This window comes from Centrocercus urophasianus, unplaced genomic scaffold, assembly GCF_019232065.1.
Source record: "Centrocercus urophasianus isolate 14NV4802_14NV808 unplaced genomic scaffold, USGS_Curo_1.0 seq_17, whole genome shotgun sequence".
NCBI classification, from domain to species: domain Eukaryota; kingdom Metazoa; phylum Chordata; class Aves; order Galliformes; family Phasianidae; genus Centrocercus; species Centrocercus urophasianus.
The window spans coordinates 24,529,150-24,549,595 of record NW_024884722.1 but is presented as its reverse complement, the minus strand read 5'-3'; the positions used below and the strand labels follow the sequence as shown (position 1 = coordinate 24,549,595).

At 39.3% G+C, this 20,446-nt stretch overlaps 1 protein-coding gene across 3 annotated transcripts in view; it reads left to right on the top strand.

The window, feature by feature from the left end:
* Window positions 1–9,729, top strand: part of CCAR1 (cell division cycle and apoptosis regulator 1) — a 29,437-nt gene extending 19,708 nt beyond the window's left edge. For 2 of the 3 annotated variants that reach the window (XM_042818092.1, XM_042818091.1), the window contains exons 19-25: window positions 103–214; window positions 2,269–2,351; window positions 3,285–3,431; window positions 3,593–3,713; window positions 4,289–4,474; window positions 4,823–5,028; window positions 6,182–9,729. In XM_042818092.1, coding sequence (XP_042674026.1) covers window positions 103–214; window positions 2,269–2,351; window positions 3,285–3,431; window positions 3,593–3,713; window positions 4,289–4,474; window positions 4,823–5,028; window positions 6,182–6,241 — 915 coding nt within the window. In that variant the 3' untranslated portion in view covers window positions 6,242–9,729. Of the gene's footprint in view, window positions 1–102; window positions 215–437; window positions 480–2,268; window positions 2,352–3,284; window positions 3,432–3,592; window positions 3,714–4,288; window positions 4,475–4,822; window positions 5,029–6,181 lie in introns of all 3 variants that reach the window. The other variant, XM_042818090.1, reaches the window with a different exon arrangement.
* The last annotated feature ends 10,717 nt before the right edge of the window (window positions 9,730–20,446 follow it).

The following is a 20,446-nucleotide window of genomic DNA, read 5'->3' as shown; positions in this document are numbered from 1 at the left end:
AACATAAGCATACTTAAATTTAGAATGAGTGCTAGGGTGATGTTTTAAACTTTGCTGTTTTTCAGTTCTGACGGGATTAATTTTTAGGAACTTCTGTTACAGAAGGAAGAGAAAAGGAAAGATGATTCCAAAGATGAAGAAGAAACTGAAGATGACAATAATCAAGAAGAATATGATCCAATGGAGGCGGAAGAAGCTGAAGATGAAGACGAAGGTATTTGGGAATTTTTTGGCTTCTGGATTTTCTTTCCAGATGGAAAATGCACTGAAACTAGAAATCTGGAAGTGCATTATTGCACTAATTCTATTTCAGTAATTCTGACCAGTGCTGCTTAACATGAGCCCTTCTGCTAACGTTTTATTAACATAGCTTAAATAAATCTGTAGCTGTGGTATGTGGTAAGGCGTGCATATAGAAGTGGTTTTATTTTTTTCAGAATGCAGACCACTCGCAACTCCCATTGAAGTCAGTAGGAGATGTGAGTATTCAGCACCTCTGAAAAACCAAGCCACTTTGAAGTGCATAACTTCATATTCATCAGCTGTAAAATGTCATCCTGTTTTTATTAGACTGGAATGTAGTGTGGGACGTGTTTTATGAACCTGCAAGGAGTTGATTTCTTTTTGAGTGGAGTTAGGCTTGCCTGAAGAAGTGGGAAAAAGGACTGGGGAATGTTTCTGTCTGCACGAGCAGCAGGTAGCCCTCTTTCCCACCTCAGAGATTCAGGAAGATGTAAGGCATGCTGTGTGCTTTTTGGTTTGTACTTTTCAGGTGGAGGAAGGTGCCAAAACAGGGTTTTCACCAGAGACGTAGGTTTGAACTTGCTTACATATTGCAGTCTCAGTGTTTTCTAGCGAGTGTTTTCAGTTATATTTTTTTAGCAAAAAATATTGCACCAACCTGGATCTCTTATATCTCTTATTTTTCCAAAATGACTCCTCATTGCTTGTAGTCTGACCCCTGAGCACATGCCCTGGAATCTTCTGTACAAGCACTGCAACTTCCCATTATCTGCCCTTGTGCCATTCTCAGTGAGAGTTGGTGAGACCTGATCCAACTTCCCATGGAGGTGCAGGAGAAAGCTTGTAGTTGCTAGAAACGTATTGGCAAAATTAGAAAAATGCTTGCATATGTAGGTTTTTCAAAGTTCTCCTCACAAGAAAGGTGAGCAGTTTCATAAAGAAATCTGCCATGTGATTCTGTGACAAAAAAAACTTGCGAGGTACAGAGCTGCATGCCCTGATACGTCCCTGTAGCTGTCACATTCCTCTTTCTTTTAGATTCAGTTTCACAGTGCTGTCTTACCTTTTAAAAACAAATAAACAGAGCCACTGCATTTGGTGCTTCATATCTAGCAAGCAGTGCAGTCAGTAACATTGAGACTCTCAAGTTCAGGATCAAGTACACCAGTCATACTTCAGTCAGTCATGAGTACAAACATGTTTTTAATACACAGTTGTTACTGTTTTTATGATGTAATCTAAAATACTGAAGAGTAAACAATACTGATTTACTTTTTTTTTTTTTTTTTTTTTTTTTTTTTTATACCTAATAGGAATAACCATAGCTGAATGTAGACTTTGGCAAACCTCTTTAGGAAGAAGTAATTTTCTGCACACCACTTAAACAGATAGTGATGTTGGCACAACTGATTTTGGTCTGGTTAGCATTTATTTCAGCTCTTCTATCCTGTGTGTGTGATAAGTAAGAATCTACAGGATAAAATAGTCAAATGTTTGAGGTTAAAATAGGGTTAAGATAAGGACAACATCTACGAGGAGTGATTTAATCATGTCATAAAATGCCTTGGGTTGGAAGGCACCTTAAAGATAATTGAGCCCCAACTCCTGCTGTGGGCTGGCAGGCTGCCCAGGGCCCCATGCATGGCACTGTGTACCTCCAGGGGTGATGTACCCACAGCACTGGGCAGCAGTGCCAACACCTCATCACCCGCTGAGTAAAGAATCTCTTCCTGACATTTAACATAAACTTGCCATCCTTTAGTTTAAAGCCATTCACTCTTGTCCTGTCACTTTTAGACCGTGTAAGAAGTTGCTCTCCATCCTGCTTGTAAGTTCCCTTCAAGTACTGGAAGGCCACAATGAGTTCTCCCTAATAAATGTCATTTGTTTTTCATTTTGGGGGGGAAATATAATGTTTTCAGATGTTTGAGGGCTTATGTGAGTTTTTTAATGAAATGTATTTTTGAGATTATGTTTATTGAATCATTTACTGTGGGAATGTTGAATTTTCTTTCTGTCTTATAGACCGGGAAGAAGAAGAAATGAATAAACGAGAGGACAGAAGAGAGGGAAATAAGCATTGTAAAGAGAGGTCATCTAAAGATAAAGTAATTAACATCTTTCTTAACTTCATGTAATCAATCTTGTATAAAGATGTTATAATCAGAGTTTACCTTTGTTTTCATTCTATTTACACTCTTGATTACTTCATCACTTCTAAAGTGAACTTGTAAAGAGGTGTGACAGCTTGGGGTAAGGTGCCTACAAGATGCTTTAATCTATATATTGAAGATTGTTGGATAAAAGTTCTTGGGGAAAAGAATCTTGTATAAATTTGAACTGATTTGTCTGAACATGTGAGAGTCAGGTGATTATTTGTGGTTTTCTGTTGCTGCATTCTTACATTTAAAAAAAAAAAGTGGCTTTTTTAATCTTGCCTCCATAGTTTAAGGTTAAGGAATAGCATAGGTTAGATTTGTTATACGTGAGTTTTCCTTATAAATGCTAAAATAAAGTGTCCAACCCCTTTATTTTCCCCAATGGAAATTAGGAGATAAAGAACAGAAATAAGGGGGGAAGAACAGATGGTAGAACTGTTTTACCTGTGAGAGCTGTGAATGTTCATTCATTATGCGCTTACAGGGACTTCGTTTTGGAAATGGCTCTTCAATGAAATCTTTGGCTGGGGAAACAAGGATTTTTTTTTACTGTTTTTTCAAACTTTGAAAATGAATGTCATATGCATGACATATTAGTCTGGACAAAATGTAGCTGGCTGCCAGGTGTTTCTGTTCATTGTGCTGCAAGTCTTCTAAATAATTAAAAGAGTAGTCTTCCTAAATAGCTTGCTTATATTGTATTTGAGTTCAGTAGGTAAATATTAGCTGTATTAATTCCTCTTCTCTAGGAAACAATAAAAGGAACATAGTATAATGAACTGGGTAAACATCAGTTATCTGAAACATGCACTTATTTTTTGGTATAGGATGTGAACATGGTATTTTTGACTTCCTAATGATCCCAATATGAATTTTCTGCAGGAGAAAGACAAGACACAGATGGTAACTGTTAATAGGGATCTTCTGATGGCTTTTGTTTATTTTGACCAAAGTCACTGTGGGTATCTTCTGGAGAAGGACATGGAGGAGATACTGTACACTCTTGGACTACACCTGTCTCGTGCTCAGGTTTTGCATCTTCATTTCCTAGCTTGTTTTCATTTCAAACCCCAGTATGTTAAAATTCGAAAAGTTGTGCAATTTCTTTAGTTAAGTTTTTCAAGTTAAAACACTCTTGTTTAAGTAGCTTAATTTGTGTATTAATCCCATACTTCTTTCCTGTGTTTTAGGTCAAGAAGCTACTTAATAAGGTAGTACTTAGAGAGTCCTGCTTTTACAGAAGACTAACAGATACTTCTAAAGATGAGGAAAACCAAGAAGAATCAGAAGAACTACAAGAAGATATGTTAGGTAATGCTTTTTTATTTCTGAAACTGATTGTTCCTGTGTGAATGTTTTGAGAGTTGTGAGTTGCTTGCTTCCTTATGGTAACTAATTCAGGTCTGCAGATCTTGGAAAAGTAAATCTTGGCAGTTTAGCAGTGCCTAAATTTCTGTATTTCTGGCTTCCCTCAGGCCTCATTGTGTTTACTGGATGAGTCTCAGGGTCCTGGAACAGGAAGGAGGGATAGAAGTTAAAAGTGGGATGTTGATTAACAACATGTAACTCGTTCACAGTAGGTCTGCAGTCAGGGGGATCAGTACTGTAGGTAGTAGAACAGAGTGTGTTGTTTTCTGGTTATTTTGTTTGCTTTTAAGACAGATTACTGCAAGGAGGAAAAGAAGAATGGCTTGAAATAAAGTTTATTCTTTTTCTCCATGTGGGAAGAGACCACATCATAAAAACTTGTCTGTAATGTTAAAGGCGTGACTCTTGAAGTTAGTATGGAACGGTGCTTTTAAACTGATGTGGGAAGTTGGAGGTTGATCACTGGAACTGTGACCAAAAAATGCCAAGGATTATTTATTAATCTTAATCTAATTTAGGAAACAGATTGCTGTTGCCATCACCTACAGTAAAGCAAGAATCAAAAGCTGTAGAAGAAAATGTTGGCCTTATTGTATACAATGGAGCTATGGTGGATGTTGGGAGCCTTTTACAGAAGCTGGAAAAGAGTGAAAGAGTTCGGGCAGAGATAGAACAAAAGCTTCAGCTGCTGGAAGAAAAAACAGGTGTGACATTGCTTTGAAGATGGTACTTAGATGAATGCAAGATATGAATTTTTTTAGTAGATCAACTAATTTGTGATCTAGATTTCTTAGATCTTTGTATATTATTAACTCTCATATTTTCTGAGTTCCAAGTCCTTTGTACTTGCACACCAGTAATAGCTGAAGTACAGTTTGTTGCCATGCTTTGCCATAAGGCTCTGAAGTGTAGTTAGAATTCAATGTGATAAATGGTAATCCAATGCAGTCTTCAAGGTTTCTTTCAAAAAATATTTAGGTGTTGGCTTGTAAATGGAATATTAGAGTGCAAAACGTGGTGTTGGAAGTAACTGACTACTTTCTTTTTTTAAGATGAGGATGAAAAGACCATACTGCAGCTGGAGAATTCTAACAAAAGTCTGACTGCGGAGCTCAAAGAAGTCAAAAAGGACCTTAGTCAGCTGCAAGAGAACTTGAAGATCTCAGATGAGAAAAATTTGCAATTTGAGAGTCAGCTGAATAAGACAATCAAAAACTTAGCTACTGTTATGGATGAAATGCAGAGTGTGCTTAAGCAGGTTTGAATTTTTTTACTTTCATTTTTGATGGTTAAAATTATGTGGTTGAAAAGAAAAGAAAATATAACCTTCAAAACAAACCCTTTAAAATAAAATTGAAAATTCACGTGAATCCAGAGCAGTGGTGTCTCAGTGTATATTAGAGGCTCAGAGATAATGATTTTTTTTTTTTAAAGAAAACAAGTGCAATGTATAAAATGGTTTCTAAAATGGGAACACAAATTTCTCCTGACATAAATATGAGAAATTTTATAAGTTTCAAACAATCATAATGTTTTCATGATCTGATCTTGTCTTTCTCCAATAATCTGCTGTTTCATTTGATAAGTTAAGAGTAATTTTTCAAGGCAGAATGTAGGTATTTTGATGCTCCAGAGCATCTCCATCCTATATGGAAAGTTACTTGCATCATATTCCCTGGAAATGCTGTGGAGACCCTATAAGTAAGGCTGAACAGCTGTAGCTGCTGAGGGCAGCTCAGTGGTAAACTGGTACTGTGAGGGTGCCTAGCTACTGCTTCTGTCAGTACAGAAACTTGCCAAATGTTTGACGTTTGTCTCCTCGTAGGATACAAGTAGTGCATCAGATAAGGCACTGTAGCTTATTAAAATGGCTGTAACTTGCAGCAAACTACCATCAGTATTGTTACACAGTGCTGCACCTCACCGTGTGCCCATAGTAGATCCATTGCTCTGCCAGAACTGGCTACTAAAGTGCTATGTAATTCTGTACAGTTGGTACAGTTCAATGGCCTTGGTGTCATCCTGCCCAGTACTTCAGAGCTAAGAGCTTAGCTTTCAGGCCAAATCAGGTATTCCGTGTTAGAGCTACATGTTACCATAACTTAATGGGTTTGGTCAAAACTGTTTTTGTTTATTCATTAGAAAGAAAAAAATAAAAATAAAGCAAAGCTTCTGGGGATGGCTGTGTGCTTTCTTTATAGGTAGGTCAGTCAGATTTAATTTGTTCCCTCCATTTTTCAGGAAGATATGAGAAACTTGAATTGGTTATAAGTAAACTTAGTAATATACAGAATTACAAGTTCTTCTTAAGTTGAAACCAAACTGTATCTGTCTTGCACTGCTTTACAGTTCACGTGACAAGTTTTACTTCCAGAACTCACGTTGTCTTCTCCCTTTTTTTTCTTTTAAAGGATACTGTGAAAAGCGAAGATAAAGATCAGAAATCCAAAGAAAATGGAGCAAGTGTATGATAAAACTGCTGCTGTTTAGAAGAATGGTGTTACATAATGTAATATAAAATCATGATACCAGAATGTATGGGAAGTGATGCATGTTTGATTTTAGTAGTATAAATATCTTAGTTCCAAAAAGATGTATAAAGTTTTATGAAAGTGGATGTCTGCTTCTGGAGATTGCTTGTAATTCTTAGCATTCAATTTGAGACACTCCTTGAGTGAAAATAATTTTGCATTGCAAAATATTTTAGGATGAGCTTTGTTACAGTTTTAGCCCTAATAAAGTTCATCACCGTAATGCATAGTAGCAAGTATTTAATTACCAAATGTTTTTCATAAAAGTCCAGTGAAATCAAAATTTTCATTATTTATAGAATGCCATTTTTAGGTTTTTATTTTTATTTCAGCCTAATTAGTCTTTTTAAATTCAAATATCAATCACAAAATAGCATGCTGCTTCATTTTGCCAGTAAAGTTTTTTGGTTTTTTTTAAAGAGCTTCTTGGATTTTTTTTTTTTTTTACTTGTCACGATTTTCTTTTCCCTTTGCAAATGTAACTTCCCAAAAGCTGCTTGTATTCAAGCTTCATGATATACAGTAGTTCAGTTAAGTATGAGTTAAGAAAGCAATAGAAACCTACCAAAATACTGGTGGGGCTGTGAGATTTATATGAAAACACAGGCCTGTTTTAATGTTTGTCGTTTGTGTTTCTTTAATTGTTCTTACCTTTGGATTAATATATATGCTCCTTTTTAACAACAAATGTGGTGTATTAATATGTATGGTTGGGTGCCAGGCCAGTAAGTGTCAGAATAATGCCTTACATGGAGAAAATGCTACCATTGTAAGCCAACTCTAATTAAATTTGGACTTCTTTCCTAGTATGTGTAATTACTTCAAATGCTCTAGTCCAGCAAAATAATAAGGAAACATAAGTATCTATGCCATGTTATAATTCCTAAGGAGCAGGACACAGTTTTTGTTGCAAGTGGGTAAGATTGCCTTTCCCTGATGTTTGTAAGTAATCAGATGCCGAAACTTAAAATGTAACTTGACATTTGTCGAAGGCAATCTACTCAAGAGATATGAAACATGAACAATTGGAATTTGGTTCCACTTCCAGGAAACTTCAGGATTTTCAAGGTTGGGCAGGAGTGTTTTATTACAGAATTGGTTAATTTTATATATATATATTTTTTAAAGCCTGGGTGGCCTAGGTAGCTAAATACCTGTTCAGGAGAGTCTAAGTGCCATAATGTTTATGAATTACTTACATAAAAGCTCGAGTAAGCTCAAGTGGCTTTTCTGAGAATCACATTAAAATGCCTGAATTTACGTTCAAAAAATCAAAGCTGGTGCTTTTGTCACTTACCTTTCTTGGCTCTTCTGGAGTCAGACGAGTGAAATCTCTTTTCTGTTATGATAACAAGCATAATCTTCCCCCTCCCTCATTTCAGTTGAGTAAACATTAACTGTTTAAACTAAAGTGGGAGTTGATATAAAAACACTAATTATTCCATACAAGTACACAGAAAATGCATGTTTTATGAATTGAGATAACATCTAAGAGTGAAGATAGTTGTAAATTAATCTTATGAGAAGCATCAGCTGGTATGCAAATATAATGAAGACAAATTCTTTTGTACTCATTTTTCACCTTGTCCTTTGTACAGACTGACAGTATCTATCATTAGCATTGAGCACCATTTAAAATATTGAGGAAAGGATCAAGCTGGAAATACTTTTTTTCATGAATTTTCAGTAGAACATGTGAACGTGCAAGAGATTGATTTTTAGAGTACAAGAACTTCAGATGCACTGTGAAATTTCTGTTGAAATCTCTTGCTGTTTTTTTGTTTCTTCCTTACATGGCTGATATAAAAGCAGCTGTCACCTCAAACAGGCATCATTTTGTGAGGTAATTGCTAGTGACACAGATTTTCTACAGTATTTAAAAAACAGTACTCGAATGAGTGTAATCTTGTTCTATATTGCTCGATGTAACAGTGTTTCAGTGTTATGTACAGTTTGCATTTATGTTGGAAGGAAAATGAAAGGTTAAAGAATAAAGGGGAAAAAAGCCTCCACGGAGCTTGACCGGTCTCCTGAAGAACAATCTAAGGAAGGACAACTTCACAGTGTGTTAAAGTAACCTCACCAAGTGACATAAGGTTCTGTATATACGTAGCACCCGTGCTGGTCGTTACCTAAAGCCTCTGGGTAACATTCCCAGGAACATAAGTAGTTCTTAGAGAAATGTAATGGAGTATCATTGGTGGGATTTGGAGAGGCAATCTCCTTACCTGTTTCAATTCTGAACAGTGTTTTTGCATTTAATGTCCACACTTCACCCCTCACAGGCTTTGCACTGCTGAGTATCACTGGGTGACAGTTGCTGGCTGGTCAAAGAGCCAAAGAGGCAAATCTTAGCTCTCATATTGTTGAAACATACAATTTATTTGTAGTTTTGAAATCATCACAGAAGTGCTTTGTGAAGTAGCAGATCTAGGAGTGCCTTGTTCTCTACAGAAAGCACTGCTACACCAGATTCGTAATAGGTTCTGATGTCAGTTTATTGATATATTTTTTTTTTCCCCCTTTGTATTTCTCTAAAATGATTAAATTGATGACATGAACCCTTAAAGAGTGATTCTCAGGCCAATGGATGCCCATGAATAAAGCTGAGAAGAAAGTTCCTGTGATCCAGCTGCATGCAAAGTGTTCTAGAGTGGAGTGGACTCTCATACTGCTCCTTTGCTTGCCCTGGTAATAAAGGTAGAATTGCATTGATTCAGAGTTAACACAGAAACTGTGGCAAAAAGACTAATACCTGAATTTTTCTCAAAGCTTTTTGGAGAGCTGGGGATTGCTGGGGAGATAAGGGACAGATAATGTATTGTAGCTGTAGCACATGGGCACTTCCAGAGTCACTTCCCAATTGTAGTTCTGTTTAATCTATGTCCTACTCAGCCTGTGCAGCCCCGAAGGGTGAATGCCAAAGTTAGTTGGACTTGTGCTGCTGACCGCAGGTTTCCACAGATCCAGCATTTACAATTGAGTCATTTCAAAATGTAGCTTTATAAAGCCTGGTTCATGGACATAACATCTTTTCAATATTCATGCTGGAATAACTGCTCTGGGAGAGAGAATGGCTTTCAGCCCATCTTTCTGCTGAGTGACGTACTGTGTGAGTATCTCTTTGGATTTATGTAACAGTAAGCTTTCTCTGAAAACTTTATCAGGAACGTGCACAAAATGTGTTTTGTCTTTTCTGTAATCTTTGTGTACCCAGGTCAGATTTTTAAATCTGGAGTGCATTTGTTTTGTACAGCTTATATTTAGAAATATAATTTTTAGTAACTGAGTCTTATGGCCACTGGTTGTGAAAAGCGTAGGTAGGCACAGGCAGTGCACTTTAAGAAAACAGAAATGGTTCAAATAGAAATTCAACTGGAATTTGTATGTTGCCATGTAGTATAACAATAAAAATAGCATAAATAATACCTTTATTTGGCTATTGGAACTGCCAGTGTTTTCCCAACAAACCTATGTTTCTGTCTACTCTGACTTACTGGATGTATTGCACTGCAAAGCAATTACAGTAAAGTATTTTTCACTATAGTATTACTAGTAATGTTAATAATGAGCACAGTATTTTTTTTAAGCTATTGTTACTCATTATCTTATCAGGGCATAATAATTATATATTATAATATATAATTATATACTCATTATACTCAATATACTCATTATTATACTCATTATCTTATCAGGGCACTGTCCATTTGTTTATTGTTGGTCTTTTTGTGTGTGTGTGCTGGGTATGAAGTTAGATTGGTAGAGTTTTTCCTCTAGTCCTTGCAGTGCTGTACCAATTACACTCCCACTACTCACAGACGTGTCAGCTTTATTTTGCCCTATTGTTTAAATACTTTAATGATGTCCTACTTAGAAATACTATCTATACCAGATTCCCAGATAATTTTTCCTTAGTCTAGTGCAGGGCACAAGTGAAAGGATCCTGCTGACTGCATTGTGTGTGTTTTGTCATGAACGTGTCTAGGGAGAAGGAGAGAGTGAAAAGGAGGAACGGAGTGAATGCCAGCCTGAACTCCCCCTTTCACTCCCCCCCCCCCCCGCCCCTTTCCCACCTCTGTGTTTCAGCAAATATTTTTAGAGTAGTAGTTCATTTTGTTAGTTGCTTGCATTTTATTTTTTTGATGTTATACAAAAGTTTGTATATCAGTTTTCTTCCCTGATTTACTGTTTTTTGGTCTTCTTGACAGAGGGTCATCTGGTTACATTCCTGCAAGGGCAGAAGCAGATGGTGAACATTGCCCTTCATTTCTGGTCCCTTCTTAGCGAGGCTGGGTAGTAGGCACCAGATTTGAAAATTAAGAACAGAAATCGCTTGCACATGTAATAGCAATGAGCAGTTGGAGGTAATGATACTGGTCTCAAAAAGACTCTCAGACCAACACAACATACTGAAAAACAGACCTGTGCACACAGCAGCATCAAAGCAGAATTAGCTGGTTGCCACTGCATGCCAGTAAAATGCATGTGCTGATGGGGAGATGGGGTGTTAGCTTTCAGCTTAAGAGTTTAAGATTTAGACATCTTCAGATGGTCTCCCCATGCCTTGTTTTATCCAAGTGCTACTCAAGCAAGTTGAAGTGCTTTTAATGAGTATATTACCTTAAACATAAAGTAGCAATTGGATCATTCATGTTGTATGTTACAAAATGACAAGAAACAAACAATTTGAGCATATCCTTAAAGTATCTTCCCACAGAGATAAACTTGTAATTATCTTCTCTGATACAAGAGAGCCTTGCTTGTATTGTATCACTAAACAGCTGAAAACCTTAGCGATGAAATCAAGCCAATGACCCCTTGGTTTTTGTTGGAGCTGGGGGTAAAGGAGGAAATATGTCCTTAAACCAAGGAGGGGACGTTGGTTGCAGCACATCTACACATCCATGGATACGCTCACAAGGAATGTACAGTCAGTATTTTCAACCTTGTGATTTTGTTTATAATGATGCACAGCATGAGAAGGGACTTACATGGGTTACACAATGGATAGTAACCGTGAGCCACTTGCTAAAGCAGAAACTGTGTGCCATTTGGGCGGCGGGGCTTGGAATTGGTGGAGCTGGGGGATGGTACATCGCAGTGAATTCATTCAGATGTTTATTTTACTTGAAGTCTGAGAAAAAGGAAATAGTCCATTTTAGGTCCCCCGTATTCCAAAGTGAGCAGTGTCTGTGCCTTGCCTGGTAAGGGTTTTCCCCAGTAAACAAGAAGAGGCACTATGCAGATTTGTTTGTCAGGAATGAATGAGTAAAAATGTGCAGAGCAAGACTAACACTGAAGCGTGGCCTGCAGCCCTTTTGGGACTTGCCTGTCTCCTCAGCTGGGGCCTCACTTCCTGAAAGCACAAAGTAACTTGAGACAGGGTGAGAGCCATGTTTTGGGGGAGGAAAACACAGCAGTGAGATGGGAAGAGGGAGTCTTTTGTCTGGTTGAAATTTTAGTGCAAAATTGAGGCAGTTTCCTCCAGCAGGAAGAGAGCCCCATGCTGGAGCAGCAGGATGGGAGAGCTGGGGCAGGGCAGACTGCAGTGGCTGCAGATGATACTCCTCCACAGGCTGGAGCAGGCAGCCCTTTTGTGCCACTGAATTTATTTCCTCTCCTGACTGTTGCTTATCATCGTTGCTGTTTGCCTGTGTTATCCTAAAGGTGAGATCCTTTCTGGTTGACTGAGTGGGGCAGCTTGAGCTGCCGTCAGAGACTTTATTTGCTGCAAGAGCCAAACCACGCTCTCAGAGCAGGTGACTTCTGCCTGTGTGGCATTTTGTGATTAGCGGCATCGCTGTGAATCCTGGCAGGCTGAAGTCCTGCAGCTGGGCTGCTGGAAAACTAAGGGAGCAAGCAGAGCAATGCTACCACAGCCTTTCTGCAATATAGATGTCTGCACAAACCAGGGTTCAGCTGCTAGTGGCCTGGTTTGAAACCAGATTGGTGTGACTTGGTGAGTTGTTACAGTGTAGGCACAGGAAAAATTCTATAGAAAGCAGGTTGTTTTAGGTTTTGTGCAGATTATGTTGTTTCCTGGAGCAGATGACTGTCTGGAGAGTGATGCTCAAGCTACCTGGAAGGTGTGTCCGTATCCAGTGGAAGACTAATTCACCTTCATTCATCATGAATAGTTTTAGACAAAGGATGATGCCTAGACTGAATCACTGATGCTGGATGTTACGGATTGACTCAACACCAAGATACCTGAGAAACAGCTACAGTGTGCGCTGCCACGGGGCAGGGAAAGGTGGAGGGTGTAGCACTGGAGGCTGCCTGACAGGGAAAGTATTTTCTTACCTAATGCAGATGTGATGCTCTGATCTCAGCAGCTCCTTTAGCCTTAATTCTGCTAGAAATGTCGACCGAAAAGAAGCTTCAAAGTAATCTTTTACAGCTTTTCTGAAAATACAGAAAAGAGAAATTGATGAAAGATCTAAGATGAAATGAGGCTCAGAAATATTTATTTTGTTACCTTAAGTACATAATTATTCACACACACAAAAAAAAATGAGTTTGGCAGATGATGTATTGCAGCTGTAGCTGTTTGGTCCCACCTTTCATTTGCATTTATTAACATTAATGGAATACACAGAGAACATGCCATCAGATCTGGCAATAGGAACAACGACAAAATAACCTCGGGAAGAAATTGGTGAGTATTTTTAAGGTAATACTGGTGAATATCATATTTAGCCATTATTTCTGTTTATTACCTACAATTTGTTCATATTCAGTTAATTGCACTAGTGACGTTTCTAGTCTAATGAGGCCAGGCTACAATTAATGGATTTGTCTAATATATAAAAGTACAACTGCCAGACTACTGACTGCTGAAATGTAGTGATCGCATTGAATACATTTCTGCTATTGGTACCAAATGCTGCCCTAGAGCTCCTCAGTTTTTATCTGAGGTATTGTTTTTTGTCAGTAAAGCCCTTTTTACTGTTGGCGTTCCTGGAGGGGGAACGAACATTGGTATGCTGAGTCTGTTAACCCTTGGGTCTGTTTCACCCCTTGGTCCTTAAGAATTTGTACTGACTTGATCCTCTGAGGATCCGGTAAGGCTGTTCTCTTCTGACTGGTCCTAGGTGGCAGAAGGCATTACCGTGGCGCTTTTGTAGATCTTGGATTTTTCTGGGTGGTTTCTATATCTTCTACATCGTTAACTATTGCCTTATTTGGAAGATGATTGTAGGAGACGCTAAGTTCTAAGTGATAAGCAAGCAGTGTAGTTCTTGCTTTGTTTCAGCTCAGGTATCCGCTTTAACTTTTTAATCTGATCCACTTTTCCCTAAGGGCCTGTAAGCATTAGCAGCCAAGCCAGAAATGTAGTAAACTAAGATTGAGTAGAAGCTGCAGAAATGAAGATTTGTAACTGTTCAGACCCACAGTAACAACTTGGTACTTGGTGAAGTGTGAACAAATCCTTGAATTCCAAATTGATTTCCAAAGGTCAGTAGGGATTTTCATTATTGTCATATTTGAGAGTTTTATTATTTTTTCCTTGAGTGTAGCTTGGTAATCATCTTTGTCCAGGGGTGAATTAAAGGCAGAAGTATATTTTTCTTTGGGCAGAACTGGATAGCATTACATCACAAGAACCAGCAGTTCTTCAAGTGAGAAAAGCAGCTTTGAATTCTTTCTCAAAGCATGAACTTTATCACCCGTTGGAAGACTTCAGTAATTCATCATCTGTTTCAAAACTGTTAATGTTTCTGGTGTCTAGCCTGTGTTGTCCTTGGCCAACTAAAACTGCTTACGCTTCTCTTTACACTGGCTTTAGTTTATATCACATACTTTTTTTTCCTTTTCTTTCCTTCTTCATGGTATTCATCTTTCTTTCCCAACAGTTTGTAGAGAATACTCTTTTCTGTCTCAACCCTGTTTTCTAACTCTTCAGCTTCTTCATTCAATCCCATTTCTCTGGGCTCTGGCATCTTTCTGCATCTGCTCCTGTGTGAGGTCCACTGACTTCTTATCTGTTAATCCAGAGAGGTATTATAAAAAGCAGTGTCCTACCCATTGGGTTCCATCTAAAAAGATGTAATATCTCTAGATATGTAAGGAAATATTCTCTCTTACTATAGTTAAGTTTTGTACTACTTGCGATTCCTTGATTCATTTGTTTTTCACCTTCTACTTTGCAGTAACCTATTTTCTCAGACATAGTTTGATAGGCCAAGTCCAAATGGAAATTATTCTGGTAAATGAATTACACTATTTTCCCTATTATCTTGTCTCTCACTGCACTAATACCCAAAGGGGCTTCTTACAAGTCAGAGTTCTCTCCATTTCTTTTATCAAATGTTTCTTTGTGCATTTCTTTTTCTCAGACATTTGATGTTGAAGGGATGTTTTCATGGTTTGACTTCTGTCTCTGGAAGCTCAACTGAAACCAATTTGCAAATCAAGTGGCTTTATCTAGGTGATTTTCTGTTAAAAACAGATGTGTTGTATGTCTCTTCTTCCATCGCTCTTCCTTCCATCATAAGGACTATGTTCTGCTCTGGAAGACTTTTCTCCATCCCTTGTGTATACTTTATTCCAGGAAAACCTGTGACAAGTTAGGCAACTGAAATGCAAAGTAGAAAGATTCCTTGATTTTATTCTTTAAAGAAGTTGACATTATTTAAAAATGAGGCTATTGGTATCACATTCTGTCTTCATTTTATAGAAGGAGATGTGACTGCTTGTTTTTATTTACTTGCTCAGAAGCTGTTGTTTGCAGTGATAGGAAATTCAAGCCACGTAGATTTCTTGTGCTTCATGACTGCGATGTAGGGAAGAAAGTCCTAAAGAATTCTCGGGAAACATTCCCTTACTGCAGCACACGCGGTAATAACAGCGTCTGTAAACTCCTTTATCGCTGGGCGAATTTCTACAGATACCTCAAACGTCAGCTGTCAGCGCTGGGAATCACTCGCCCTTGTCCTGTATTATCTTCGTCTACGGCCACAGCACATGAAAAAGGGCCAAGACTGAGTTTGCGTGCTGTATCCACAGGGCCGGGTGAGAGCTGTTGTATTCTCCCCCTATGGGGATGGAGGGGAGAAAGAAGTGAAAACTACGGCAATCCAGATCTCCCTCGGAGAGCTAAGAGCAGGATGAGGGGGTGGGAGATAGTTTTGAAAATGCTTTCTTTTGATCTGATAGCTGAGCAGCCTGCGTGAAAATGCTCACATCCCTCCGCCAGACCATCTCCGGTGCTCAGCTGAGATGTGCGGCCAGTTGTTACCCAAATGAGGGCTATCCCTCCCGCCCTTCCTAAGCAGCGCCTGGAAACGAGCAAGGGACTGAGATGAAAGTGTCCTACTGAAGACTGGCGTTGAAAGGACAATACGCCTTTCTGTGAAGGTGTATTTTTTGCTCCAGGTGTTGAGAGAGCTGTAAAGAGATCAGGCAAGGAATTGTTTTATGTTCTATTTGCTCGTTTAATGCAGTAGTCTGATAGGTGTGGCCCCCCAGCTCTCCTCTTTCCCTGTTGCGAGTCTCTCCCAGAAGTTAGGGAGAACTGAACGCGGAAAGGAGCTAAATATCTCAGAAGTGGGCAAAGATTGTAGCTGAAGCTTTAAAGATTCGAGGCGTCTAATGCTAAATCAGGACTCGGATTCCCTGTGATAGGAAAGGAGTTGAACTGACTTGGCAGGCTTTGAAGACAGGTCTATTTTAATTTAGTAAGTTAAATTTGTTCACAGCAATTAAAGTCAGTGTCAGCAGCGTTTCGCTACAGTCCAAGGAAACTACGGCTGAAATTACGGTCGTCTGAGAGCGGCCTCTGCTTCGTCAGTTCTGCGTTTTGCCTACGGCCGGTGACGCCACCGGAGCGGCTGTTTATCGGGCTCTCCATGGGAGCACACGGCGCTGTAAGACTGCAGCTCTGCAAGAGGCTCCTCAGCCTGCTTCCTGGGATTCTTTTCTTCTGGAGCCCCTTTCTTCCATTGATTTCCATCCTGCCTCACCAGAGGGGATTCAAGTTTGCAAGTCAAAGAAGAATAATCTGGTATTTCAATGGCGCTGGCTCCTGTGTAGTGCGGCTCACAGTAGGTGCTCATACCGCCTACAGACTGATACGGATTGTTCCAATTTCCGTTCCTTCTCATTTTCTTCAGGCTTGAAAAAAGAAGTGGATGATAGTGCCTTATTTTGCACTGTCTGTCTACAAGCTGTCAGAAAACGAAGAAAGTTTGAGTTTGTGAGCGTTTTATTCTCAAGCATTGCTTTTACAGTTCTTTTCAACAAGGCCTCTGAGTCGGAGCTTGTACGTTTTGTTGTAACTGGGGTTTCCTGGTTATCACAGTTGTTTTGGTGGTGACTGTCAGTGCATCTTCAGGAGGAAAAAAGGAAGAAAATACTTGTACTTCTCAAAGTACAACTTTTTACGTAGCTCGCTGTCTTTGGCTTACTAAGTCAGTTCTCCCAGACTAATGGCTAGGAGATTATTTCATCATTTGAACTGATAGCAGCAAGGTGTGCAAGGCACTGTAATGCTCTTCAAAATCATGATGGATTTCCTAGATCTGCTCAGTTTGAATTTCCTGCAAGGCTGGAGCATTTCTGTATATATTTTTCACTGTTTCAGCATGCGTGCTGCAGTCACACCATTGAACAAACAAGTACTGTTGAACAGGAGAGTATTTTTTTTTTTTTTTTTACTACTATATATAGTAGGCTCCACTCAATGTAATTTACTTTTATTTATTTATCTTTAGTAGGATTAGTTGTGCAGAACTTCACATGTACTGTATATTTCTCAGTGCTAGAGATTTTCAGCAAAATAAACTCCCGCTTCAGTCTTTGGAGAGAGAAAACAGAACTCAGGAACTCAGGCTGAGCCATGCCTGCGTTTTGCGTTCTTTTGTATTCGTGCACTTTGAACCCTGCACTGTAGGTTTCAACTCCCTTAGTGTGGGCGAGGGTATCTGAACAGAACTCATTTGCTGTTACTTTAACATCGTGCAGTTAATGAAATAAATTACATGCATTAGTCAGTTTTAGTTGTTGATACAGTTTCAAAATCAGTAACTTCATTTCAGGATTAGTTTTAATTTCTCTCTACTGCCATCTTGCCTTAGCACACGTCCACTTCATCACTGCAGAGCACCAGGCCTAAGAACAAACACAAGCAGATGGAGTTTGGTTATGACAAAAAAAAAAAAAGTTACGAAAGCTGTATGAAAGTTGAAGAAAAATCCAACAGTCTTTCCACTCAAATGCTGTTTGCATGGGCCTCATTTACAACATGATGTGAGAGTGGCCATCATTCTGCTCTTTAATCTCATGTAACTCAAGAAAACTTCACAGCAAGCAGAGGTCAGAAGCGCTGTTGCAGTGGCTTGCAGAAAACAGGGTGGTTGAAGAGGTTGATGAGGGTGGCAGTGAGAGGCACAGGCACCACTGTCCAAATAAATCAGATGAACTTGCTCCTGGGAGCCTGTCCTGGTCCTGCTCCAAGTGGGGTCAGCTGTGGTGTTGGACCAGATTGCTCAGGACTTTATCATATTACATCTTGGAAACTCCTCGGGACTGGAAACAGCAGAACTTCTCTGGGCAACTTGCTCTCTACAGCTGAGCTGTCCTGAAGGGTAAAAAGATTTTCCTTACATTCAGGCTGAAGCTCTCCTGTTCCAGCTGATGCTTGTTGTCTTTTGTCTTCCAGTCATACACTGCTGTGCAGGGACCAGCTCCATCTTCTCAAGGGGCTGCTGTCAGGTCTCCCCTAAATCATCTTTTCTAAATTTAAATTCATCAAAATCATCTCTGTCCATGCTGAACAAGCCCCATTCTGCCAGCTCCTTCTCACACTGTTTCAGCTCTGATCATTCTGGTGGCCAGCTACTGAACTCAACCCCACATACAGATGCATAGTAAGCCTGGTTGAAAAGGTAAGATGTGGTATGGCAAGCACTAAAGGTAGGTGAATAATCACTTCTTCTTGTCTGCTAGCTGGTCCTGTTAATTCAGCCCAGGAAGCTTCACTGCTGCCACATCACTCCTGAAAGAACTAAAATAGAGAAGCTAGTGTTCCATATGATTGCTGTGACTTACACAGTAGGTTTACAGCTAAGTGAGAATTCAGTGAAGCCCTTAATGCATGACATTTTTTTTCCTAGTATGCTTTATCTTGCATAGATACATCTGTGGTGATCCACAGACCATTTGCTGGCAGATTCCAGCTATGCAGTAAACAGCCTGATTTGTACTGAAGCAGAAAGCTTCCTGGACAATGGCACAACTGAAAAAGCAAGTGCCACTTGTTTAGTAAACTCAATCTGTCTGAAAGCTGAAATGCTTGTTATGTTTTGCTTCAAATTGAAATGAAGTGAACCTCTGAATTTCATCTTGCTTTTCTAAAACAAACCTATGTTGGGGCTATGTTCTCTTGAATAACTCTGGGTGCTGTTTCTCTAAGAGGCCAATGTGTTTACTCCTTGGCTGGGATAAAGGTGAGCTGAAGCCCAGGAGCAATGCAAAGTGAATTTGGGTCCATTCTGGGAAGAAGAACACAACTGCAGTTATATCTTACTCCTGTGACTGTAGCTTTAAGTTGTGTGCTTCTTTTGTGACTGCCTTTTACGTGGCAGCACGTTTCCAGGCAAAGCAGTACTGTTCAGGAATATTACAGCAGTTAGAGCAGACCTTTAGCTGGATGCACAGGAATGTGCAACTGCATGATGGAGGTTTTACAGCAATTCTTTCACTATATAGATCTACAGTGCCTAACCAGCAATCAGTAACACCTTCCACACAGGACAAAGATTTTGACATTACAGAGTTATCTGGATGGCTTGAGATTTATTGCAGATAGGGGGTGGGACTGGGAGCAAAGAAAAGGCAGAGCAGTTTTAGTGGAGAAATCCCAGGGCTGCAAAGGGACTTTCTGGACCAGGCCAAGTGGAAAAGATGTGCTTGTGTTAAAATCCTGTAGCACTGGATGGCAGCATCTGCAGGCAGTTACAGGAGCCAGAAACATTGCTGCTGATGATGACTTGCTTATTCTTCTACTGTTTGCCTCTCTGGGCTGTTTGCGTGGTTTTTGCAACTTTACTGAGACCACTTCATTTTATGTCATTTTTATCTCCTTCCAGTAAAGCTTTTGAATCGTTTTGGTTTTTTTTTCTGCCAGACATTGAATGCTGAAACAGTTAAGGGTGATTTTCCTTGCTCTGAGCTGTGCTGGAAGTATCCAGTGCTACTTGTGATTTGACTGAAAAGCTGTAGGCCTGTTAAGGTATAGTAAAAACATTGTCTTGAGTACTGTTGCTTAGCCAGTTATGCTATGAAGAGTGCCACAAAGGCAGATGTGCTTATATAGTTTTGTTAGTTGGCTGTTTTGACGGTTGTTGTGGGAAAAACAAATCTCTAAGCACTGAACAGTTTGCCTGCTAATTTTCAACTAGCAAAAATGCTCTTCGCTTTTCAACTGTCTGTATGAAGCTGTATGCTTGCTTTTGCTTAAGTTAGTGCCTTTGGAGCTTGAAATCTGCTCTCAAGATGTTCTTGGAGCATCAAAGTGAATGTGCCAGTGGGCTCAGCAAGTGTTAAAGAAGGCCAGCTGCACATGGCAAAAACTCTTTCCCACTAAGTTTGGCCTAAGGAAAATCACAGTGCAGTGAACACATTGCTGACTGCTGTGCAACTTGTTCTACTTGGAGTATCAAATCACAGCTTTCAGTAGGGAGCATGATTGATCTCAAAAGCCTTTATTTTTTGCCCTTCACTTTTAATCCTGCTTTGTGTTCACCATATTTACCTGTGATGGCTATGAGTGCCTTATTAAGCACTGAGATTAAAGTAATTGAAAATATTCTAACAATCTTGACTATGTCTTTAATAACATGCAGAGAAATTTTATCTTTTAATAAGGCCTTGAAAATCCCCATTAATGTTCAAAAAATGCTATTGCAAAATTTCTCCTACTTTCTGTGTTCCTATTAACATTTTTCCTGCTTAAAATTATTCCTAGTCATTAATTATGAAATGTGATGTTTACTATAAAATGTGACCAGGATGCACTTTAGTCTATAGAAAAGAAGAAGCCTCTCAGTTTGTGACAGAGCTGTACTTGCTGCTAGCTTTCCTCATGCATTTGTGCAGAAAGTGAAATGAATCAAACACAGTGGGGCTCTCCTGCAGGAA